At 49.5% G+C, this 25,953-nt stretch overlaps 1 protein-coding gene and 1 pseudogene across 2 annotated transcripts in view; both read right to left on the bottom strand.

Moving 5' to 3' along the window:
• Positions 1–11,568: 11,568 nt before the first annotated feature.
• LOC308163478 (protein SCO2 homolog, mitochondrial-like) lies at positions 11,569–12,847 on the bottom strand (annotated as a pseudogene). Its single transcript has 2 exons — positions 12,755–12,847; positions 11,569–12,215 (listed from the first exon to the last, which is right to left on the bottom strand). The product of its transcript is annotated as a protein SCO2 homolog, mitochondrial-like (transcript).
• A 4,764-nt stretch (positions 12,848–17,611) lies between these two features.
• Positions 17,612–25,953, bottom strand: part of LOC308163477 (differentially expressed in FDCP 6 homolog) — a gene marked incomplete at both ends in the record, with an annotated part of 47,011 nt that continues 38,669 nt past the window's right edge. The window contains 4 exons of the mRNA XM_080537661.1: positions 17,612–17,748; positions 18,978–19,086; positions 20,392–20,538; positions 25,299–25,529. Coding sequence (XP_080393787.1) covers positions 17,612–17,748; positions 18,978–19,086; positions 20,392–20,538; positions 25,299–25,529 — 624 coding nt within the window. The remainder of the gene's footprint in view (positions 17,749–18,977; positions 19,087–20,391; positions 20,539–25,298; positions 25,530–25,953) is intronic.

Below are 25,953 nucleotides of genomic sequence, written 5' to 3'. Positions count from 1 at the left end.
TATCAAAATCGCCGAAATAGGACATTTCCATCTATTTTTGCTCTTTGCCACAAACGAACGCCAGCGACATCCGACGGGTTTTCCCAGGCCACCACACATATGTTCACGTACCACCGGCCATACTCGCCTCATCCTCTCTTCCATCTGCTCCACATGCTCGATGACCGTCTGGTGCGGGGAGGGTCGGCTCTCCCAGGTCTCCCTCGCGATGTCCAAGAGCCCCCTCGGTCGCCGGCCATAGAGGAGCTCGAAGGGGGAGAACCCGGTGGAGGCTTGGGGCACCTCGCGGATGGCGAACAGCACGTGGGGTAGCAGCTGGTCCCAATTCTTCCCATCGGCCTGCATGTTTTTTTTTAGCATCTGCTTTAATGTTTTATTAAACCGTTCGACCAGGCCGTCCGTCTGAGGGTGGTACACCGACGTACGCAGCTGTCGGACCTGGAGGAGGCTGAGCAGACTTTTAAACACACGGGACATAAAACACGAGCCCTGGTCGGTTAAAATTTCCCTCGCTATGCCCACCCGGCTAAAAAGAGTAAATAGTTCCCGGGCCACCGCCTTGGATGTAGCGGCTCTCAGGGGTAGGGCTTCGGGGTAGCGTGTAGCATAGTCCACCATTACTAGAATATATCTATGCCCCCTGCTAGTCTTCGGCAACGGCCCCACAATGTCTAGAGCCAGTCGTTCAAACGGTACATCAATGATAGGGAGGGGGATTAGGGGGTTCCGTACTGTGGGTCTCGGCGCGTTTCTCTGGCACTCGGGACAGGCGAGACAGTATTCGGTCACCGACTGTCGGATACCCGGCCAGTAAAACCGTGCGAGGACCCTCTCCCTCGTCTTAGCCATCCCCAGGTGTGCCCCTAGTAGATGCGAGTGTGCCATGTACAATATTTTACTAACATAGGACCTCGGTACTAATAATTGATCGGTTATCCTCCCCTCCCTCTGGACCACCCCGTATAGTAATCCCCCCCGTGTGACAAAGTGTGGGTGGCTCGGATCACTCACCGGGTCGGACGCCCGCCCGTCATGGCGGCGTGCCTGTCCCCAGGCGTGTTTGAGGGTGTCATCCTCCAGTTGGGCTGTCGCGAACTGGCCCGGTCGTCCCTCCGGGATCTCGTCGGGTCCGGGGAACTCCGAGAACTCGGTGAGGGGGGAGGAGGCCGCTCCGCTGTCTCCGGGGTTGGGGCGCTCGGATGCGGTCACCGTCTCCGCGCTGGTAGCCGCGGCTGGTGGGGTAGGCCCGTCTGAGTCCCGGGGTGTAGGGCGCTCGGATGCAGTCGCCGTTTCTGGGCTGGGGTTCTCTCCTCGGTGGGGGATATGTGTCGTTGGGTCCTGCACCCTCCTCCTCGGTTCGTCCGGGGAAGAGGATCGGTCTGTGGACGGAGGTGAGGGGGCTGCACACGCTGGGCGCACCCGATGACGCGGGGCCCGTCATCCTCGATGTCCCGACCGCGGGCTCTTGGGTCGGACCTCGGCGGCTAAAGACCAGAAGCGGGAGAAGATGGGGCAGTCGCTTCCTATCAGGAGGGGGACTGGTAGGTTAGGCACAACGCCCGCCCGCACCGTGAACTTCCCGTGAGGTGTCCGTACCTCTATGCAGCGGGTGGGGTAGCGTTTCGTGTCCCCGTGCACGCAGGCCACATCTACCTCTCCACTCGACTCCCCCTGGGCCATCTCGGGGCGCACCAGGGTCATTACGCTGCCCGAGTCGATGAGGGCTGAGGTGTCGCAGTCTCCAATGCGCACGGGGAGGTTTGGGGTCTTAATATCCTGATGGGACCAGCACGTAGTCAGGAGGCAGGCGGCCCGGTTTCCTTCGCCGGTGCTGGCGGAGGGCATGGGGACGTCCTCGCTGGGGCACTGCTGCGCCCAATGGCCAGTTTTACCACAGCTAAAACATCGGCTGTTATCACCCCGCGTCGGGGAGCGAGGTCCTCGTCTCGAGAAGCGGGGGGTGGTCTGCGGCCGGTAGTTTAGGATGGGGCCGCGGCTCTCCGTTCGGGTCTCACTACTGCGAGGTCTGGTGTCGGGCACTCCCATCATCTGTCGGGTCACTTGGTGGCTCTCTAGTAGGGTTATTAGGTCCTCGACCGTCTCGGGATGGTTCTGAGACGCCCACCGCTTCGTCTCCGTTGGTAAGGCACGGATGCACCGGTCTAGGAGTACCCTCTCCTGTGGCGGCGGTCCATCCCCTGCCTGGAGCCAGCTTCGGATCAGGCGGCCGAGCTGAGATACCTGAGACCGGACCGGTTCATTCACCTCGTATTTCCACGTGTGGACCCGTTGGGCCCGGGCGGCCAGGCTGTATCCGTACTGGGAGAGGATGGCGTGTTTCAAGGTGGCGAACTCCCCGATCGCCGCGCCCTCCAGGTCGTGGCACGCGCGCTGGGCTGGCCCCGTGAGGAAGGGCGCGATGATGTATGCCCACCGGTCGGCTGGCCATCCCTGGCTCCGGGCGGTGCGCTCGAACAGGTCCAGGTAGTGATGTGCACCAGCCGGGTGTGATGGGCGTAGACTCCGTTAATGACGCGGCCCCTTAATCTATGCGGCCGCTGTCCAGGGTGCTGAAGGCCAGGTATACCCGGGGCTGCGTGCGGGTCACCACAGTGTGTGTGTGTGTATTTCTGTACAGCTGTGGCTTACTATAAGTTTGTGTGTGTGTATTTCTGTACAGCTGTGGCTTACTATAAGTGTGTGTACGTGTGTGTGTATTTCTGTACAGCTGTGGCTTACTATAAGTGTGTGTGTGTGTGTGATTTCTGTCCAGCTGTGACCTACTATAAGTGTGCGTGCGTGTCTCCATGCTTATAAGTGTGCGTGAGTGTGTGGCTCATAAGTGTGTACTAACGGTGGCCTCTGGGGGTCTCAGGGTGTGTTTGTGAGAAGAAAGACCTGCATGTGGTTTTCTTAGATCTTGCCAATGCCTTCGGGTCAGTGCCTCATGAGATTTTGTGGACAGCGTTCAACTTCTTCCAAGTCCCAGAGGGCATCACAAGGCTGGTCAAAGCCTACTTCCAGGACCTCCAGTTCTGTGTTACAGCACAAGCCAGTACAACTGCTTGGCAGCACCTCGAGATAGGCATAATGGCGGGCTGCACCATCTCTCCACTGGCGTTTACCATGGCAATGGAGCTCATTATTCGAGCATCCCGATGGGTTGTTGGAGGGGAACGGTTGAAGAGCAGAACGGAGCAGTCACTGGCTGTGGCTGAAACGTAGGGACCCAACATGTGCTCCCAAATGACCACGTGGTGCCACCGTGCGACACACACCCAGGCCTGATCAGCCTGTGGTGGGCCAACCTCGGCAGAGGGTGTCTTGTGATAACTGGCCGAAACACCCAATGAGGTCGGGGACCACAACTGAAGATGTGTCGTACTGGTGGCACCAGGTGATCATTGCCAAATTCCACTCCACCCAAGAGGACATCTCCAACTCCACTCAATTGTTGTGCTGAATATTTAGGGATTTTAACAACCAGTCCTATTAAGAATCCTGATGTCTGGTGTCAAAACCAGTGACCGCTGCGAAAGGGCAGCTGACAACCTGGGAAAGACCTGGTGACGGCCTGAAGAGACAGCTGACAGGAGGGAACAGACCCCAACGGGGCTGGCATGGGTTAGCTACCCGTGTTGGCAGGAGCCTTTCACTACACAGTGACTTGGTTCCACCCAACTATGGCTACGAAAAATTCAAAAGGAAAAACACCCCTAGAGTCTGCGAGAGCGGGGGCGGAAGATGACTCATCGGCGGATCACACGGTAACAGACCCTGGAACGGAAATGACAACGAATCAAATGATCAGCACGGTAGTTGACGGAGTAACAACACTGGCAGGACACAAGCTACAAAGCTGCATCTGTGGCTGGAAAAAGATAACATCAGAGAAGGGTCTCAAGATCCACCAGGGCAGGAAAAAGTGCCTAAGAGAGCTTAGCGAGGTGCCTCGCATTGACCACTACTTCCTCAGAGGTAGGGCAAATCAGTCGAGTGAAGCCCAGTGGCAGGATATTCACCACAGTCCACAGGGTATCAGAACCCCAGACGAAGCTCAACCAAGCACAGATCCATCAACGGACATGAGTCCAGAGCCTATCCAGCCACAGACAGCAGTAGAGAGGAAGATGAATGGACGAAAGCCTCAAATCTTGTGGCCTAAAGCCTGCCAGAAAAAGGAGTGGGAAAACACCGACACAGACCTTGTCCATCTTCTAGAAGGTCTGAAAGGGGGCGTGGAAAGAAAACTGGACAAGATTGGAGAGATCATTTACAGCTATGGAGCAGAGAGATTTGGGGTGAAAAGTAAGAACCATGGGACACAGAAGGAACCATCAGCCCATCTCAAGTCCAGGAGACAACAAGAGATTGAAAGACTTGTGAAAGAAAGAAGGTGCCTGAGAAAACAGTGGAAGAAGGCCACAGAAGTGGAAAGGAAAGGACTTGAGGCACTACAGGCCGACATCAAGCAGCGTCTTGCAACACTGCGAAGAGCAGAATGCTTGAGAAAGCAACACAAGAAGAAAGAGCGAACGAGGACTGCCTTCTACAGAGATCCCTACAAGTTCGTCAAAGACCTCTTTGTCAAGGAGAAAACGGGGACCCTCAAAGTACCCATAAGGGAACTAGAGGAGCACCTGAGGAAGACCTACTCTGACAACCAGAGGCATGTGCCAGCCAGCATTCCGGATGACATGCCACCAATCCAACCACCTGAGCACCAGATGGAAACAAGGCCCCCTACATGGAGCGAAGTTGAGAGCACAGTAAAACGGGCAAGAACAGCCTCAGCCCCTGGGCCCAACGGCGTTCCATACAGGCTATATAAGAACAGTCCAGGCGTCTTGAAGTACCTCTGGAAGCTAATGAAAGTGGCATGGGAAAAGGGAATCATACCAAAGGCATGGCGAAGGGCAGGAGGGATCCTGATTCCCAAAGAGAAGAATTCCTCAACCATCGACCAGTTCCGCCAGATCAGTCTACTGAACGTGGAAGGAAAGATTTTCTTAAGTGTTGTGGCCCAGAGGCTCTCAGTATTCTTGCAGAAGAACAACTTTGTCGACACCTCAGTGCAGAAGGCAGGGATAAGTGGATTCTCAGGATGCCTGGAACACACAAATGTCATCTGGCACCAGATACAAACGGCCAAGAAGGAGAAGAAAGACCTGCATGTGGTTTTCTTAGATCTTGCCAATGCCTTCGGGTCAGTGCCTCATGAGATTTTGTGGACAGCGTTCAACTTCTTCCAAGTCCCAGAGGGCATCACAAGGCTGGTCAAAGCCTACTTCCAGGACCTCCAGTTCTGTGTTACAGCACAAGCCAGTACAACTGCTTGGCAGCACCTCGAGATAGGCATAATGGCGGGCTGCACCATCTCTCCACTGGCGTTTACCATGGCAATGGAGCTCATTATTCGAGCATCCCGATGGGTTGTTGGAGGGGAACGGTTGAAGAGCGGGCTGCGTCTTCCACCAATCAGGGCGTACATGGATGACATGACGACAATAACAACAACAAACGCATGCACCAAACGCCTGCTCGATAAACTCCAGGGAAACATCAAATGGGCACGAATGGAGATTAAACCCAGTAAGTCCCGCAGTATCTCCATTGTCAAAGGCAAGCTCGCCAATGAGAGGTTCCACGTCAACAACGAGCCAATACCAACAGTTCTGGAGAAGCCCATCAAAAGCCTTGGCCGCTGGTATAGCGCAGAACTCAAAGACTCGAAGCAGGTGGAACAACTCAAGCAGGATACAATCAGTGGCCTCAAGCAGATCAACAACACTGCTCTCCCTGGGAAGCTGAAACTGTGGTGCTTTCAGTTTGGGCTGCTGCCCCGTCTCATGTGGCCAATTTCCATCTACGAGGTCACACTATCCCATGCCAACCGGCTGGAGAGACTGGTGAATGCACAAGTGAGGAAGTGGCTTGGACTGCCGAGAGGCCCTAGCAGCATAGGCCTGTATGGCAACGGAGCCCTCTCCCTACCAATCTCAAGCCTGGTGGAGGAGTACAAATGTGCCAAATCAAGGCTGGAAATGACTCTCACAGAATCCCGGGATCCATTCGTCAGAGGTGCTGCTCCAATCCTCCAACGGGGAGGAAATGGAAGCCATCTGCAGCAGTTGCGGTGGCAAAGACCGCCCTCAGACACCGGGATATAGTGGGGCATGTCCAACATGGCAGAGGGGGCCTTGGCTTGGAAACAACAACACCCACATGGCAAAAGGCTACTCCAACCGAACGGCGGAAGATGGTGGGTGAGGAGGTGCGCCACCAGGAGGAAGCAGCCAGGTGCGCCAAGGCAGTCTCCCAAGCCCAGCAAGGCCGCTGGATGAAGTGGGAGAGCGTGGAGAGGAGGAAAATCACGTGGAACGAGCTGTGGAGCATGGAGTCTAATAGGCTAAGTTTCATCATCAGAGCCACATATGATGTCCTGCCCTCTCCTACCAACCTACATCTCTGGTATGGAGAGGACCCAGCCTGTCTCCAGTGTGCAGCCCCAGCAACCCTCAAACACATCTTGGTGGGTTGCAAGACCAGTCTAACTCAAGGAAGATACACCTGGCACCACAACCAAGTGCTAAAGTGCTTGGCTGCCGAACTTGAGCACAAGAGGGTAACCACCAACGCCATGCCTCTAAATGCCCAGACTACCTTTCCACGGAAAACAACCTTCATCCGGGAAGGGGAGAAACAGCGGACCAAGCCATCACCTCCAGACTCAGGCCCACTGAACGCAGCCCGGGATTGGGAAATGCGGGTAGACCTCAGCCAGAGGCTCACCTTCCCACCCGAAATTGCAGCGACCAACCTGCGCCCAGACCTAGTCCTCTGGTCCAAGTCCTGCCGGCGTGTCTTCATCGTAGAACTGACGGTCCCATGGGAGGAGGCCATCGATGAGGCATTCGAACGGAAGAGGCTGCGGTATGCCAACTTAGCAGTCGAAGCAGAGGGGCGGGGCTGGAACGTGAAGGTGTGGCCAGTGGAGGTGGGCTGCAGAGGCTTTGTAGCCAGCTCCACCACAAGGCTCCTGAGGGCAGTAGGGATCAGAGGACAGGCCCAACGGAAGGCAATCAGAGAACTGTCCACTGCAGCAGAACGGAGCAGTCACTGGCTGTGGCTGAAACGTAGGGACCCAACATGGGCTCCCAAATGACCACGTGGTGCCACCGTGCGACACACACCCAGGCCTGATCAGCCTGTGGTGGGCCAACCTCGGCAGAGGGTGTCTTGTGATAACTGGCCGAAACACCCAATGAAGTCGGGGACCACAACTGAAGATGTGTCGTACTGGTGGCACCAGGTGATCATTGCCAAATTCCACTCCACCCAAGAGGACATCTCCAACTCCACTCAATTGTTGTGCTGAATATTTAGGGATTTTAACAACCAGTCCTATTAAGAATCCTGTGTCAGACGAGGAGCTGAAGAGGACGTACCTGCAGCTGGACGAGAGAGAAGAGAGAGAGGGAGGGGAAGGAGGGGAGGACGCCCAGACAGAGGGACTCAGACTCCACGACCACCAGGGTGAGACCTGGCACCCTGACCTTTGACCTTTGACCCACCCTGTAACCCCAGACCGTCCCTGGTCAACCCTGGTCAGCTGACCCCTCCTCACACCCAGCCTCAGCACCTGACCCAGTAGCGGGGCTGACGGCCGGTGTACTGTCCAGTTAGGATGGGGTGTTTCAGTGTGCATATTTTAGCCTATAAAATGGGACAAATGTGGAATGTTATTTTAAATGTTATTTGAATAATTATTAGTTATTATTAATTATTGATTATTAGATATTAGTAACATTATTTTGAGTTATGCCTCATAACTGCGTGGGAATTGTTTGATTATATAGATCAGGTATGCGTAGGGATATTGGGGGCTGTGATTAGGTGCCTAAATAGTGGGAGACCGTGCGTATGGGTTCATTGTGTGATGCCAGGACTTGAGGGATGCCACGGTTAGTGTGTTTGATGCGTGCTTTGTGTAACATTGATATGCTTTGTTTTAGTCTTTGAATGTGTCAGAGCTGTGTATTCATGTATGTTTTTGTTGTCTGCATTCGCAGGTTTTACAATCTATTCAATTTTCACTAAAAATAAGAAAAACGAGTTGAATGGTATCCGTGTCCTTCAGTCCAGCCTTTCGATCGGCGTTAGTAGACCGAACAGCCGGTCTCTCTGGGTCCTGCTGTGGTCTCCGCTGCTGTCTGTCTGAGTTAGAGAAGGTTCCGGGTGTCAGTACAGTACTATTTACACTATCTAAATATCATTAGAGAAGAGATTTGGTGAGGCTGCATTCTCATTCGATGCACCCAAATTGTGGAATGCACTGCCAGTTTACATTAGGGATGCAACCTCAGCAAATATGTCCAAGTCAAGACTAAAAACCCATCTTTTTAATATTTCCTTTAAATGACTAAATAATTAAATTATGATTATATAATGATTGGAGCACTTTGAGCTGCAACGTTTGCAGGAAAAGCGCTATACAAAGAACGTTTTTTTCTGATTTTCTGATTTTCAAATCAGACCAGAGTGTCTTTTTCAACGGAGCCCTGCTATAGAAATGATACAAGTACATCGGATATAAGCTAAAGCAAACAGGATACCATTTCATAGAAACATGAACACTAGGTGGTAACGAGGAGATAGGTAGGTGCTAGGGATGATGGTAGGTAGTCCACCTGATACTAGTCCCAGTCATCTTAGTGGTATCATTCCTGTGTGTCTGGGCCTGGGTGAAAGGTACACCGAGGTACGATGGTAGCCTAAATGGCATTAGGCCCCGACGTTCGTCTTAATGGTACTGTTCCTCTGTGTCTGGGCCTAGGTGACGACCATTCTGACGAGGACCACGACTTCCTGGCTGACATCCCCGCTGAGTTTGGAGGTGGTCAGGACTTCATAGTGCCAGGTATTCCCAGGCGGTGCTACTGTTTATCCTGTTCTCTGTCTGTCTGTCTGTCTGTCTGCCTCTCTGTCTGCCTCTCTGTCTGTCTCTCAATCCCCTATCCTCTCTGTCTGTCCCTCTGTCAATTCCCTATTCTCTCTGTCTGTCCCTCAATCCCCTATCCTGTCTGTCTGCCATTCAGTCCCCTGTCTGTCTGTCTCTCAATTCCCTATCCTCTCTGTCTGTCTGTCTGTCCCTCCCTCAATCCCCTCTGTCTGTCTGTCTGTCCCTCAAACCCCTGTCCTCTCTGACTGTCTGTCCCCCAATCCACTATCCTCTCTGTCTGCCTGTCTGTCTGCCTGTCTGTCCGTCTGTCCTTCCTTCAGTCCCCATACATTCACCCTGTCATATTCAAATATATTCCATTCCATGTGTCGGTTGAATGTGTGTGTGTCTGTTGCTTGCAGAGCCCCAGGCAGATGGGATGAGCTATGAAGACCTGGTGAAGCAGAGTGTGGTATGTACCGTAGGCCACGCCCCCTGGTCCCCTGTCCCAGGGTGCACCACGCCCCCCTGGTCTCCTGTCCCAGGGTGCACCACGCCCCCCTGGTCTCCTGTCCCAGGGTGCACCACGCCCCCCTTGTCTCCTGTCCCAGGGTGCACCACGCCCCCCTGGTCTCCTATCCCAGGGTGCACCACGCCCCCCTGGTCTCCTGTCCCAGGGTGCACCACGCCGTACCTGGAGAGACCAGGTCACACTGTGTCCCTCCCTCTGCCAGACCCCCTGTGGTGATGTCATACATGCTGCCTCCTCTCACCCTGCTGATGTTGTCCTCGCTCCCTCCTCCCCTCTCTTGCTCCCTCCTTCCCTCCCTTCTTCTCTCGCTCCCTCCCTCCCTCCTCCCCTCTCTTGCTCTCTCCCTCCTTCCCTCCCTCTCTTGCTCCCTCCTTCCCTCCCTTCTTCTCTCGCTCCCTCCTTCCCTCTCTCTCTCTCCCTCCTTCCCTCCCTCTCCCCCTCCCTCCCTCCCTCCCTCCCTCTCCCCCTCCCTCCCTCCCCCTCCCTCCCTCCCTCCCCACACTTTGGCCTGACTCACATTTCACGTTTACCGTCCTTCCGAGAGGAGGCTCCCAGTGACACAGAAAAGACACAGTCATAGCCCCCCCTATGCTCTGCTGGCTATTAGCTAACCTCTAGTCCCCCTGACCCCTCCCTCTCCCCCTCCCTCCCCCCCCCCCCTCTCTCCAGGAGGAGCGTCCCACCTTCGACATCCATGACTACGGAGACCGGGTCGTAGCAGCCCTGGGTGAGGTCGGGAACAGGAAGTCGTTCGCTTCCATAGTCCACGGCCTGGACAACTTTGAGGCCTGCAAGTACATGCTTGCTTCCCTGCAGCTGGTGAGTGTGTGTGTGTGTGAGTGTGAGTGTGTGAGTGTGTGAGAGTGTGAGTGAGTGTGTTTTCTAAGGGGCTTTATACACCAACAGGGCCGAGCCCAACCATACTGTGCTGGCGCTCTGGTAGTTTCCGTTCACATTGTCCTTTCCACAACTGTTTCAGCAACTGTGCTGGATGTGTAGGACACACTTTTTACATGTCCTGTTCTGCTGGCTCTGTCCTAGGTTCTAATAACTATACGTCAATGGAAAGATGCCCGGCTCTTATTAATAATAAAATGTTAGCCATGACCAAATGTATTTAGTATAATGTTGTATGTCTGTAGGAAATTGTATTGTTTTGTAAAGAACAAAAGTCTTTATAAGGTGGCCAGATGACTGTATATAATTAAAATGACAATTTATATACATGCTGCAAGGATGCCAAGTAAATGAACATACACCACACAATCATTATTCACGACGGTAGTTAAGTACCCTAAGAGTAGGCTGATGGTACAAAGATAGAATCGATTGCCACAGACGTATCGAGAAGTATCCATCCACGTTGTGGTTCAGTCTGATCAGTGAATAACTTAACAGGCCCTCGTTTTCACATTGAGAATATCTCTAGAAGGTCTTCAGTTTAGCCAGTTTAGCCACATTGTCAGTGTTGCTACAGAATTGGCTGTGTTTCATTCCAGAAGGTACTACCTTCCCGCCTCTGGTTCACTCCCCTTCACAGATCTGACAGGCCTGGACGGGTGTAAGCAATGTAGGATAAGCTAGGTACAGCTGCTTTAGCCCAGAGACGCCCAATCGTATCAGATCTGTGAAACTGATCAAACGGTGGGTGTGGGGAGCATGCAGCACCTGGCCTGTAGAGGGAGCTACAAGACCGGGGGTGGAGGAGCGTGGACGAGGGATCATCCCCATCATCATCCACTCTCCACCCCCAGTCCTGTAGCTCCCTCTAATAGTCCAGACGCCTCCTTCCCTCTTGCTCTCTCTCTCCATCCTTCTCTCTCTCTCGCTCCTTCCCTCCCTCTTGCTCTCTCCCTCCTTCCCCCTCTCGCTTTCTCCCTCCCTTCCTCTCTCGCTCCCTCCCTCCCTCCCTCCCTCCCCTCCCCTCCCCTCCCCTCCCTCCCTCCCCTCCCCTCGCTCCCTCCCTCCCCTCCCTCCCTCCCTCCCTCCCCCACAGTTAGGGCAGAAGTTTCTAGAACGAAAAGCAACCTCGCTCTCGGGTCGCCAAATCGCTCAGTCCGGTGAGTCCGTGACTCCTCGACACACATCGTCGTCGTCATAGCAACTTGACATGGTCTTCATGTGGTTCCGGATGCTCTCGGCGACCTGCGCGTCGCTCTTCATCCTGTTGTAGTAGTCCAGGAAGAGGCCGTCGGGGTTGACCAGGTACATCAGGACCGCGGCGGCGTACACCCGGTAGTCCCGGCCCGCCTCCTTCACCTCCTCCGCCGTGCCCGTCAGGCCCACCAGGCGGGGGTGGAAGTCCTTCACGTACCTCGCCAGCGCCGCCACGTCGTCCCGCTCGGGGTCCACCGTGACGAAGAGAGGCTGGACGGGCGGCAGGGACGGGTCCAGGTCCAACTCGGCCACCGCCGCGCTCAGCTTGTCCAGCTCGTCGGGACAGATGTCCGGGCAGTGGGTGAAGCCGAAGTACAGGAGGACCCAGCTGCCCAGGAAGTCCCGCTTGGTCCTGCGCTGCCCCCTGTGGTCCAGGAGGTGGAAGCCACCCTGGCCCAGGGCCACCTTCTTCAGCTGCTCGATCCGCTGCGTCTGCAGCTTCTGCTGCTTCTCCGAGCGCACGTACCACCACTTGCCCAGCAGGGCCCCGCCGAACAGCAAGGTCACCGCCAGCCGTGTCCGGAGCTTGATCCCCGCCGCCGTGGAGGAGGAGGAGGAGGAGGAAGGAGGAGGCGGCTTGGGGTCCTGGGAGAGAAGGGCCGTCTGGGTCAAACAGGGGAAGGTAAGGAGGCTACCCAGTGTGTGTTGTGATAAGGACCCATAGGGGGACCGAGTCCCCTTTCTAAGGATCTGATGACGATGTCCACTGTTAGGGGACGGGGAGGAGAGCCACACCCTCTGGATGTGGTGTGTGGAGTTGGAGCAGGCAACCAAAGACCTCAACGTACACCTCAGGAGTCTGCCGCCATTCTGGAGGAGGTCTCCCCTCGGAGCGCCTACAAGTCCCAGCATCCTCCTCTCCAGGCAGAGAATCCGTCTGAGAACAAATCTAAAACAGAACAGGACAGGTAAAGTGTGTTACAGGTTTCTATATCGTCTGGAATCTAATGAATTTAAGTAGTTGTTGCATACCTTCCAAATAATTATGTCACGACCCAACAGCAATGTGCGTACATTGATAGTCAATGGGCTCGTTCCCACACAGGGCCGAGGCCGGACACAGGTAGATTAGCTCAGGGTTAGCTGACAGCACTCAGGTAGATGTTTAAGGGGAAATGGCTTACCTGGCTCCGATGTATCGTGGCGTGGTCCGCGGGGATACTGAACAGCCCGCACGTTCGTTCAGTGGGGTCTTCCTTCCCGTTCAGTATTGACATATAACATAACAAACAAAACCGGACACGACACAACACGACCTCGGGGGTAATCCACTATTCCCCACGGTAATAGTCTTGATAGTAATTGTCCAATTGTCTAAGGCGTCTCAATCAGTATTACTCTTCTCCACTCTCCACTCTCTCGACTCTCGACTCTCGACTCCCCCAGGTAGCTAATGAGCACCTGTCATATACCTTTCGAGAGTCCCGCCAACAGGCAAGCCACTCCCCCATGTACCCTGGGTAGCCAATCAACACCCCCTGAGCTTACCATGACAACTAGGAACAGTTGGATCGTGACAATACATATCATTAACATCACATTATCAAGCTGGCTACTACTACTACTACACATACGAACACCAAAATAAATAGTTTCTCCCCTCATGAGACGAAAGACTAGTTCGCCGGGTGTCTGGCTACGATGAATCATTGGTTGCGTTCGTAAATACGCTCTGGAAATCTGATCAGCACTCATGGAATGCCTCTTGTCCAATCAAATTACTTGGTCCGTTTATGACGTTGAACCCAGTGTGCGCTCCGGCGCGCTCAGAGCGAATTTACGAACGCAGCCATTAGTTGTAGCATGGCTAGATACAACAACCCAATCAGGAAGCATAGTGTTGGGGATTTGTATTAAAATAACTAGAAGATTGCTTATTTTGCCTATGTGCTAACAACAATTTTGTACCTGCTGTTATGATATTCTATTTTCCTATACTGATGTTATACTATCATAACTAATGATTAATGATACGTCTATTCTTCTATACTGTATTCTAACTTGTTAATCGAATCCCAAGTCATGGGAGTCTGTGGGCCTGGCAACAGTGATGTTTACACAAGCGATCCTGATAAGGACATGATCCTGATAAGGCCTACTGACCTAGTCAGGAGGGAATGTGTTTGAAGATCAATTAACTGGCCAATTAGTGCTTTAGATTTAGAACGCACGTAGAATACACCCAAAATAACTATCAAAATATCTGTGCATCCTAAAAACATAACTGCTGTGTGTTATCTTCTTCTTCTGACCCCCTGGTCGTTTGTCATGGTGAGAGTGTTCGGACACTGTCTCAACGGTATCCTGAGCAGCCTAGTCTTGCGCGACGTTAGACACACACACATTCTAATGGTTTTTAAGGAGCTGTCATGCCAAAACCTGGCAGGCCTAATCGTTTCGAACGCTCTTGCTAATCGTTTGCTAATCGTTCGAACGTTCAGACCAGGTGGCGACTGTGACGTCATTCTAGTGCGCTGTGTTTACTCCCGCAGCAGATTAATGTGTGTATCTTAAACTGCGAAGACAAATGTAATCTTCTTGCACTTGAATAGCATTAAGGTTGATGCAGGCTCACTAGTCAGCTATATAATATATAACATTTTATATGAAAACTAATTCATGAAAGCTAATTTCACACGTAACTCGCTCCGCTAACGTAGTACGGAGTTGGCTAGTTAAACCACATCGCAGTGATAAATATAATTCCATAATCAGCAGGAAGAGAGCGCGGAGAGCACCTCGGGTTGGGAGAGCCCTATAAGACCCCGACTATCAAATAAAAGCAGAACGGAATAAACATTATTAAATACAACGTTATAAAATGCAAGTGTGCACAGCACACACACACACACAGAGGAAATCGCGCAATCAGCAGGGAGAGAGCCCGGAGCGCACCCACGTCTCGGGCGGAGACCTTGGTAAAATCATGTCCCCCTGTCCAATATCATAGCTTTCAGTCACGTGGTTTCTTCCCTAGCAACCACCAACCTGACGGGCAAAAAGTATCATAGCAACATCGCTCAACATGGCGAGTGGACGCAATTTACCGGCTGCCTACTATTTAGACCACCTCACCCATGAAGAACTATCAAGATACACGGAAAAGCTACACATATTGGGCACTTGCGACCCATATTTAGCCCCCGCGGCTGTGTTTGAACCACTAAATGCAGCTAAGTCCCTGCCTGATCTCGTGTTCGGTGACATCTGGATCTATCTGGTGGATAATCCATCCCCATACACCGCAGCCAGGATGAAGGCTTTTAAAAGCACCGAAAGCTACAAATATTTCCACTCTGGTTGGGTAACTAATGCTGGCGTGTGGAAAGTGAAGAATTTCTTCATCGTCAAAGCCAAGGTGAGTGACGTTAAATTAGCCAATGCTATCGGTATGCTAGCTAACGTTACGTTACGGTCAGTGGTAAGTACGGTGGCCGACAAGGGCAAACGCGCTGCAAATACCGGAAACGCGCTACATATAGAGAAACGCGCTACATATAGAGAAACGCGCTACATATAGAGAAACGCGCTACATATAGAGAAACGCCCTACATATAGAGAAACGCGCTACATATAGAGAAACGCGCTACATATAGAGAAACGCGCTACAGAGAAACGCGCTGCATATAGAGAAACGCGCTACATATAGAGAAACGCGCTGCATATAGAGAAACGCTGCAATTCAGTTCACAACACAACGGAAGTGTTCTCACAACACAACGGAAGTGTAGAAAACGCTGCAATTCAGTTCACAACACAACGGAAGTGTTCTCACAACACAACGGAAGTGTTCTCACAACGGAAGTGTTCTGGGGGGGAACGATAAGTGGAACGGACCGGAGACGTGTTTTTGAAGAAGTTCCGAAAAGCAGTTCTGAAGAGGTTGTGGAGTGAAGAGGCGACATAAAAGGTACATATTATATTTCTTATTTATGTCTGCAGATAACATGTGCTGTATTTCAAACCGAAGGGCTCATTCTATGCCCTACACCCTACGAAGGGTTCGTAGAAGCTTGTGCAGTGGAGGGATTCTTTATTGGGAATTCACAGCCGACTGAGGCACTCTCCCCTCCCGCGACGGAGGGTTATCAGCCTGGCTGGGGTTCCATACTATAATTGTGTTAGTATTAATGTTAATACTATAATTGTGTTAATATTAAATAATCAACCATATCAATGCCTGTCTTCCAGGCTGCCATGTTTTGTCCTTTCTGTGGCCAAGATCTGGGGACTGTTCAAGTCTTCTGTGGCTCATGTGGCAAAAATGTACAGTTTTTGGCAGCACCTGAAGGCAACATGATGATTGTATTTGAGTTTGTTTGCAGAATATGGGGTACAACACACCTTTGGGAATACTAATGCAATAGTTTTCAGTATGGAAGCCTACTTTCCTGAATGTAAGATTGAGGTCATGATTAGATTGTAGACTAATTTATTAGAAATGTAAGTTATATAATAATTGTATACAATTTCTCGATGCATATGATTAAACAGTTGGGTATAGGGAGTGTTTTTGAGTCCCACTGCCATGGGGTAGAAACAGGTCTTATGGCCTGAACTTTTGGTCTTGATAGACCTCAACCTCTTACTAGCAGGGAAGGGGTTCAAACAAATGGTGTTCAGGGTCAGAGGGGTCTGCCATAATCTTTCCTGCACTTCACCTGGTACTCAAGGCGTATAAGTTAAGTCCTGAAGAGAAGGCAGATCAGATGATGTGCTGCAGCTTGTCCTAGCAGAAAATGTTGTCTTTATTATATTTTTCTTTCTTTTTGTTTATCAGGCTCAGCATCAGACAGCCCCACAGAAGAGGATCTGATTCGAAAGTACTTCCATGATGGCTACAGCTACGATGAAATGTTGGATTTCCTGGCAACGACTCACAATGTTAAAATGAGCCTTCGCTCTCTGAAGAGCAAATTGAGAAGTTTCTCTTTGTGCAGGCAAACAAATTACTCTCCTGTTGCTACTGTATGTTCTGCCATACAAGAAGAGCTGAAGGGACCAGGCCAGCATTATGGTTACCGTTCGATGTGGCAGACATTGCGTTAGAAGTACTCTCTGACAGTGAGTAGGGATAAAGTCATGGCTTTGATGAGAGAGCTTGATCCGTCAGGAGTTCAACTTCGTGCAAGACGAAGATTTGTAAGGAGAGTTTACAGCTCCTATGGACCAAACCATGTCTGGCATGTGGATGGCTATGATAAATTAAAACCATACGGTTTGGCCATTAGTGGCTGTATAGATGGCTACTCCCGCAAAGTGCTGTGGTTGGTGTGTGGAGCAAGCAACAATGACCCTGGGGTCATTGCTCAATACTACCTGCATTATGTCTCAGAATGTGGGGTCATACCAATGCGGCTTCGCACGGACTGTGGCACTGAAAACGGCACAATGGCGGCAATCCAGTGTGCCTTAATACAGTGACCTGCGTAAGTAATGAGACAGTGAAGCATCTATTTGGTGGTATGTGTGAACACCATTCAGACACCATTCAGATAATCCACCAGATAAAAGCAAGAAGACCTCAAAACAACAACTGAAGATGGCCGCTGCATTACAGGCCCGATACCCTGCGTTAAAGAGCAGTGGACTTCAGGCAGTTATTGCATGCAAAGGATTGTCTCCCCAATACCAAACATGAGTGCTTCATTTGGACATTTGATAAATCTGTAACATCACTTTTGGTGTCATAAAATAGGGCTCATTTAAAAAAATAATTAAGTGTCATTTCTGAATGGTGAAACCAATATGTACACAAATATCATCTAATAAAAGCTGAAAGCTCTACCTTAATCTCAGAGTAAGTTTGATTTCAAATCCAAACTTTTGGAGAAAGAAATCTAACAAACTAACAAATAGTGTCAACATCCTGAACTAACTATTTAAACACATTTGAAAGACTACTAGTGATCTTTTCTTTCCTTCCCTTTCTACCCCCCCCTACTACTCCCCCACCCCCCCACCCCTCTCTCTCTCCATATTTACTCTCCTCCTCTCACCTGGATAATACTCTCTATCTCTAGTTCCTGACGTTCCCGCTGGTCCCTCCTACACTGCTTCAGCTCCTGGTGTAGGGAGGACTTCCCCTCACACTGGAGACGGAGGGCTGTTTGAATGCCTGACAACACACACACACACCCACACACACACACACACCCACACACACACACACACACCCACACACACACACACACACATTGCCTCATTACAGTTGCTCCTTGAACACTGCACTACAGCCCACTCACACACTCACTACCTCACACACTCACACACTCACTACCTCACACACTCACACACTCACTACCTCACACACTCACACACTCACACACGCACACACTCACTACCTCACACACTCACTACCTCACACACTCACACACTCACACACACACACACACTCACTACCTCACACACTCACACACTCACACACTCACACACCCACTACCTCACACACTCACACACTCACACACTCACACACACTCACTACCTCACACACTCACACACTCACTACCTCACACACTCACAACCTCACACACTCACACACTCACTACCTCACACACTCACACACTCACACACTCACTACCTCACACACTCACCACCTCACACACTCACTACCACACACACTCACATACTCACACACTCACACACTCACTACCTCACACACTCACACACTCACACTCACTACCTCACACACTCACTACCTCACACACTCACACACTCACACACTCACTACCTCACACACTCACACACTCACACACTCACTACCTCACACACTCACACACTCACACACTCACACACTCACTACCTCACTACCTCACACACTCACACACTCCCTACCTCACACACTCACTACCTCACACACTCACACACTCACTACCTCACACACTCACTACCTCACACACTCACACACTCACACACTCACTACCTCACACACTCACACACTCACACACTCACTACCTCACACACTCACACACTCACACACTCCCTACCTCACACACTCACTACCTCACACACTCACTACCTCACACACTCACACACTCACTACCTCACACACTCACTACCTCACACACTCACACACTCACACACTCACTACCTCACACACTCACACACTCACACACTCACACACTCACTACCTCACACACTCACACACTCACACACTCCCTACCTCACACACTCACTACCTCACACACTCACACACTCACACACTCACTACCTCACACACTCACTACCTCACACACTCACACACTCACACACTCACTACCTCACACACTCACACACTCACTACCTCACACACTCACACACTCACACACTCACTACCTCACACACTCACACACTCACACACTCACACACCTTGGGTCCACTCCACCCTCTGCCTCTGGTCCGCGGCGCTCATCTCGTACGTCTTACTGGGCGTTTTCACACAGAACAGACAGCGCTTCCCCTCCCTGTCAGGGAACGCCTGAGAGAAAGAGAGAAAGAGAGAGAGAGAGAGAGAGAGAGAGAGAGAGAGAGAGAGAGAGAGAGAGAGAGAGAGAGAGAGAGAGAGAGAGAGAGAGAGAGAGAGAGAGAGAGAGAGAGAGAGAGAGAGAGAGAGAGAGAGAGAGAGAGAGAGAGAGAGAGAGAGAGAGAGAGAGAGAGAGAGAGAGAGAGAGAGAGAGAGAGAGAGAGAGAGAGAGAGAGAGAGAGAGAAAGAGAGAAAGAGAGAAAGAGAGAAGGAGAGAAGGAGAGAAGGAGAGAAGGAGAGAAGGAGAGAAGGGACAAGAACGTTTCCTGCACAATGCAAATGGCAAACAATAACAACAAGTATATTTGAGGCTTATAAATAAATAAATAAAAATAGTACTTCTGATATTCTATATTTTAAAAGTGTGTAGTATGTAATGATGTACACACCAAAACGTGTCTGTTGCCTCAGCTAGCCTACACTTCTTTGAGTTGTCTGTTCCAATAGAAATGGTCCCAACTGTACAGGAGGTCTCAACTGGTCTCAACTGGTCCCAACTGGTCTCAACTGTACAGGAGGTCTCAACTGGTCTCAACTGGTCTCAACTGGTCCCAATTGTATAGTCGGTCTCAAATGGTCTCAACTGTACAGGAGGTCTCAACTGGTCTCAACTGGTCTCAACTGTACAGGAGGTCTCAACTGGTCTCAACTGGTCCCAACTGTACAGTAGGTCTAGGGTTAGGGTTTAAAAGGTTCAAACTGCCTTTGTAACAGTGGGCTACCTCAACGCTGTAGCAGACAGAGTTATGAAGATGTGTTAAACTACCACAACGTGGTGACAAGAGCTGGGAAGGATGTTTGAAAAGATCCATCTGTATAAATGACTGACAGTGCTGACAGATCCATCTGTATGAATAAAGTTATTATTATCCATCTGTATAAATGACTGACAGAGCCTGACAGACATTATTGGTGTTCTCCTTCAATGTAACACAACACTCAAATAAACATTTGAGAGAATGGTTTGTGATGGTACAAGGAAACCAAGAGAGAGCGGTATATGGAGAGAGGTGGCATGTACACCAGGAATAATACAAAATATACCATAAAGGACTGAAATTACCATGTGAAAAATATTTTATAATGTGTACAAATGTTAAATTAATAATACAAATAATGTTATCCATATAGCACCAAAATACCCAAATCAACATATTTTAGGAGACTACTGCATCTCCTCAGACTCTATCCACACACACACACACACACACACACACACACACACACACACACACACACACACACACTACTCTATCTCACCTCCACCACACAACTCTTGTCCAGTTGAATCTCTCCCTTCCTGTCCCGGAGGTCTTCACTGCTGTAGTAGGTCATAGAGGACGGCCTCAGGACAAACCAACGCTCTGTCCAGTTCCTGCGTACATGGCCCTTCTTCCACATGTAACCCTGAACCAGAGAGACAGATAGACATACAGAAAGAGGACAAACAGAGAGAGAGGGATAGAGAATGAGAGACAGCAATGAGAGGGAGAGAGTCATAACCATTGGATTCTATTTGTTTCTCTGCTCTTTAATTAGTATTTGGATTATAACATTAAACAGAATATTGCACCATCAAGTAACTTCCAGTACGCAATACTGTTGATCTGGATTCTCAATCATTTGATTGATTCCATCACTCAATCAATTTACAGTCTGCATTTATTTTAGTCCTAATTGAATTTAGTCCCAATTAATAATTGAATATAGGCCCATACCTTTAAAAAAATGAAAGCCTGTTTCAGAAGTGTTTTACCTGTAGACTATTGCTGTATTAGCGCTTTGAGTTGCATTTCATGTACGAAAGGCGCTATATAAATAAAGCTTTACTTACTTACTTACTATTAGATCAAAAATAAACAGTTGTATGGCTTTATGTTACAAAGACAATTGTTAGATAAGCAACAGTTTTATCATTAGGCCTTAATTATTATATTACTGAAGATGTTGTTGTCGCAATGCACTTTGCACTGGTTCAAGCCACACCCACCTGGATAATGATCCAGATAAAGATATGAAGGGTTAAACAGCTAACCCACACCACCACTGGTGTGTCCTTGAGTAAGACCTGGGAACACCACCACTGGTGTGTCCTTGAGTAAGACCTGGGAACACCACCACTGGTGTGTCCTTGAGTAAGACCTGGGAACACCACCACTAGTGTGTTCTTGAGTAAGACCTGGGAAGACCACCACTAGTGTGTTCTTGAGTAAGACCTAGGAACACCACCACTAGTGTGTCCATGAGTAAGACCTGGGAACACCACCACTAGTGTGTCCTTGAGTAAGACCTGGGAACACCACCACTAGTGTGTCCTTGAGTAAGACCTGGGAACACCACCACTAGTGTGTCCTTGAGTAAGACCTGGGAACACCACCACTGGTGTGCCCTTGAGTAAGACCTGGGAACACCACCACTAGTGTGTACTTGAGTAAGGCACTTAGCCCTAAGTTACTCCAGGGAGACACATGTAACATAATTGGAAGTTGCTTTAGATCAGTGGTTCTCAACCTTTTTTGGGCCAGCGCCCCCCTGTCCATTATCCAGGTCTCTTACCGCCCCCCATCAAAAAAAGTAGGCTTATTTTCTTCCCTGAATATTAATGTTGACTAATATTCTGTGTTATATCACAGAACAACAATAACACAGCAGCAATTTCACACATGACCGGTGCAGAACAAACAGTAGGCTACAAAACTGTATATTACAACTAACATTGTTTGTTTTTTAAGTGTGCTGGTGTTGCATTTCGCCAAATTGCTGTTTTATGATGCTAATATTTATTCATTTTTGATTGGACTTTGGGGGGTGGTGGTGTCACAATATGGCGGCAAACGCTAGGGGGCTATTATTTAAATACTTTATTTAGTATTCTATGGTATTATTTTCATAAACTGACCACTTAGTTCGAATTTCTCATATCAAAACATAACAAAGTTCCAAAGTTCAGAGCTCTGCGCTCTGGGAGCGCTCAGAGATGGGTGCTCTGACTGAAAACACGGTTTTGCCCGAGCGAACTGACCGTTCGTGCATTTACGAACGTACCCGTAATAACACTGCTGACAGCTGATCAATCGCAAGCAGACAGAGTAGTGGTTTCCTATAGCAACAAAAGACGCTGACAGCTGTTCGGAGTGCTTATGTGTTCGTTTCCAGGACATCAGAGGAGCAACATATCACAAAAAAGCGATCGTATATTTTAGTTTGTAAACGTTAAGACGAACACATCGCAATGCTAACCTCAGAATGGCACTAGGGATAACATCCACAACAACACTTAACAGTAATACATTTATGTAATATACTGTAATGAACCTGCGAGGGGAGGGGACATTCGTAGCTGATTTCTCTAGGTTCGATTATTGGTAAGCGACAGAGAGCTTTCCGGACTGGTTACAATATGATCGCTTTTTTGAGATAGGTTGTTCCTGCTGTGATGTTCTGGTATGGTGGTATGGTATAAGGCAGGGGTGCCCACACTTTTTTGAACCAAGATCTACTTTTCAAGTAGCCAGTCTGCCAAGATCTACCAGTCTAGTTTAAACATTGCAAACGTACACGCACGTACTACAAACACACACACACACACACAGTTCCCAGCCTGCATAGTACAATACACTTTCTCTCTCCCTCTTTGCTATTCTCACTCACACACACACACACACACACACACACACACACACACACACACACACACACACAGACACACACACATACACACACATACACACACACTTGCCAGTCTGCATAGGGAGCCATAGCACAAACTCTCTCTCCCCCCCTCTCTCTCTCTCTCTCTCTCTCTTACACACACACACACACAGTCACTTTCTCTCACTCACATACTGACAGCCAGTCTGCAGTACCATAGCCAACTACTGATCCAACAAACAGAAAAGTAAACCAGATACAAAACAGGTAATTCCCTAGTTTGAAAGGAGGAAATACATGCATTTCTCTACCTTAGTGGGAGACCTGGCACTGGGAGGAGGCAGCTAGTTTCTAGTAGTCAGGGCTGTAGGAGCTGGTTGTAAGGTGTAGGCAGGCTTGCAAGGTGTCATCAGCCACTGTGGATCTGTCATCGAAAAGGCAATCTGCAGCCTCGAGAAACGCTTTTTTCACAATTTCGCCGTCTTTGTTTTCTTCTTGTGTTTAACAAGAACGTGACTGACGCGATAAGAAGCTATCGTTGCAGCCGTACGTTTTCGCTCTTTTGCCACATTTCCCTTCTTCCAAACAGCCATCGTAGATCTGCAGATCAGACAGACGCACTTCCAATATCACATCAGTGTTTCCTCTATATGCATTTATTGGTGGCGGGCCGCCACGAAAGAATTTCCTCCGCCACTATTCAGACAGTCCACTTTGATTCAGGCTGCGCAGAAAGGCAGCAAGTTATTATGACCGGAGAACAGAAAAAAAGCAGATTGAAGCTAGATTTAGGCCGCTTCCAGACCAACATTTCGTTACGATTTAGGGCGTAGTTACAATATGTTACAATGTTGCAATTAACCTCGTCGTTTGTGTTCGCACTGCAATCGAGACTGAATCTCTCAACAGGCGCGCGGCGCGAGGCGACGCGCTTTCAAAACAGTTTTGTGATTGGTCCGAATCAGTGGTGTAGTCTAGTTTTTTCTAGTGGGTATACTGTGATTTTTTTCATATCGTTCATTTCGGAACTGCGCTCCCTGTCTAACGTTATATATATCTATATAAATTACATGTTATACGGCTGATCTGTGCATGATAGTGCTGCATTTTGACATATTTCATGTCGCATCTCCCCCCGTTAATGGTATATGACGCTAGTCCCAATGGTCCAAAGTCAAGTGCTTCGTAACACAGACGGGGTGAATTTTATGAATGAAAGTGAAAGTTCTGTCACAAAACGCCGTTATGTATCCTCACACAATTTTAAGTGGGTATATGGAAATCCTTGGCCTTTCCTAGTGGGTAATACGGCGTAGTCCTGCATATCACCTAGACTACACCACTGGTTCGAATTTAGCGGGACATTTGGATTTCTCTCTTAGCCCGTCGCCGGTGCCTTTAATCCCGTATCCTAATCGAAAATGCAACATCATCAGCGACGACTGTGGGTTATTGCATTTACTGCTGTTCTCTGGTTCATGTTCTTATACCAGTGCTCAGTATAGAGTATTTTAAATGAACATTCGTAATGTATGTCTCTGATGTTCATGGTCAATTAAATCAGCCTATTTTGTGAAACAAATAATGTTCCCGCTAATGGGTTAACCGAGCATTCTCGCACCTAACGTGCAAGCACCTTTCTTTCTGTGTGTGTGTGTGTAATGCGCGTTCCACATGTTCCGCTGCAGCTGTAGGATATATTGGTATTTGATCACCTTCTATATAAAATCACCTTCTCGGCTTTAATGACTTAACCGCTATTTAAGAAATTATAATTGTTGCCACCCTCTAGTCTTTGTTTTGAGCGCCAGTGCGCGTTTTATGCGCGTGCACGCGGAAAAAAAATCGAAAGGTAGCCGCTCCGCCACTAATTGGAAAAATCCTGGAGGAAACACTGCACATCGTGTAAAAAAGTCCTCCTCCCATTCTGGATGGAAGTTGTACGTTATTGGTTTCTTACTTGGTCCAGCTTCCCCACTCATTTGTATACCCTTTCTTTAGTATTACATAGTAAATAGTAGAAATTGGAAGGCTAACTAGGTAATTAGTCTCGCCGGTATTTAGTATTTTGTAGTTGGCGCTGTTGACTGCGCATGCGTGGTGAACCGTGTGTTAGGTGAAAAGATCAGATCGCAGACTGGCTTACCTGTACGTCAATCAAGTGGCAAAAGCCATAGTGAGGATGGATGATAGGCAAACTTTTTTTTTTGTTCAATGCCATGCGATCTACCCATACTACCTTTGAAAAGACGGTTTGTCCGAGCGAACTGACCGTTCGTGCATTTACGAACGTACCCGTAATAACACTGCTGACAGCTGTTTTTCATGAGAAAAATACTTTATGCGTGACAGCCCCCCAAGAACACCTCAACGCCCCCCTTTAAAAAATATTTGTTCCAGCGCCCCCCGATGTTGTCTGAACGCCCCCTGGGGGGCGGTACCGCCCCCGTTGAGAAACGATGCTTTAGATAAAAGTGTCTGCTAAATGGGAAAAAACGTAAACATTCTCCACTCACCCGCTTGAGGATGTTGTGGTACATCTCCAGAAAGACCTGGTCCAGGGCCAGACTGAAGCCCTCCACACTGCCCACCCTCAGCAGCCGCCCAGCGCCCATGTGCTCCAGGAACGCCCACACCGACATGCCCTCCTCCCACACAGAGGCTTCCTGGGATAGAAGGTCCTCCAGGGGCTTCCCGTCCCACTCCTGGTTCATCGCCATGGAGATTTTCTTCAGAAGGTACTCCAACTGCGAGTGTTAGAAGATGATCCCAGTGACGAAAAACATGAAGTTACTCAAAGTCACAATAAACATTCACAGCTTCTCTAGCGGGTGAAAATCAAGTTCGATAGATGCACATCCATAGCCATTATTAAATAGTCATGTAATATAGTATATTTTGAAGTAGTCGGCTAGGTTTGTCATAAGGAACTGTGATCTAGCAGGCTTTAAGCTGGTTTTAAATGCAAGCCAATTGATTAGGCAGTGAGGTCTTGCCCCATGCAAAGAATAGTGTTAACCAAACTGGATACAAAACAAAACCACTTTTATCGCCAGTAACGGCTTCCCCAGTTTGACCCTTACAATGTACCATAATTACATTTTTGCTGAGCTCACGCATAGATTGTATTTTTTAACAACAATGGAGAAGGACATGGAGAAGGACATACCA

The sequence above is a fragment of the Nansenia antarctica genome (genome assembly GCF_963989245.1).
Source record: "Nansenia antarctica genome assembly, chromosome: 8".
NCBI classification, from domain to species: Eukaryota; Metazoa; Chordata; class Actinopteri; order Argentiniformes; family Microstomatidae; genus Nansenia; species Nansenia antarctica.
This window is presented reverse-complemented; position numbering and strand designations above follow the sequence as displayed.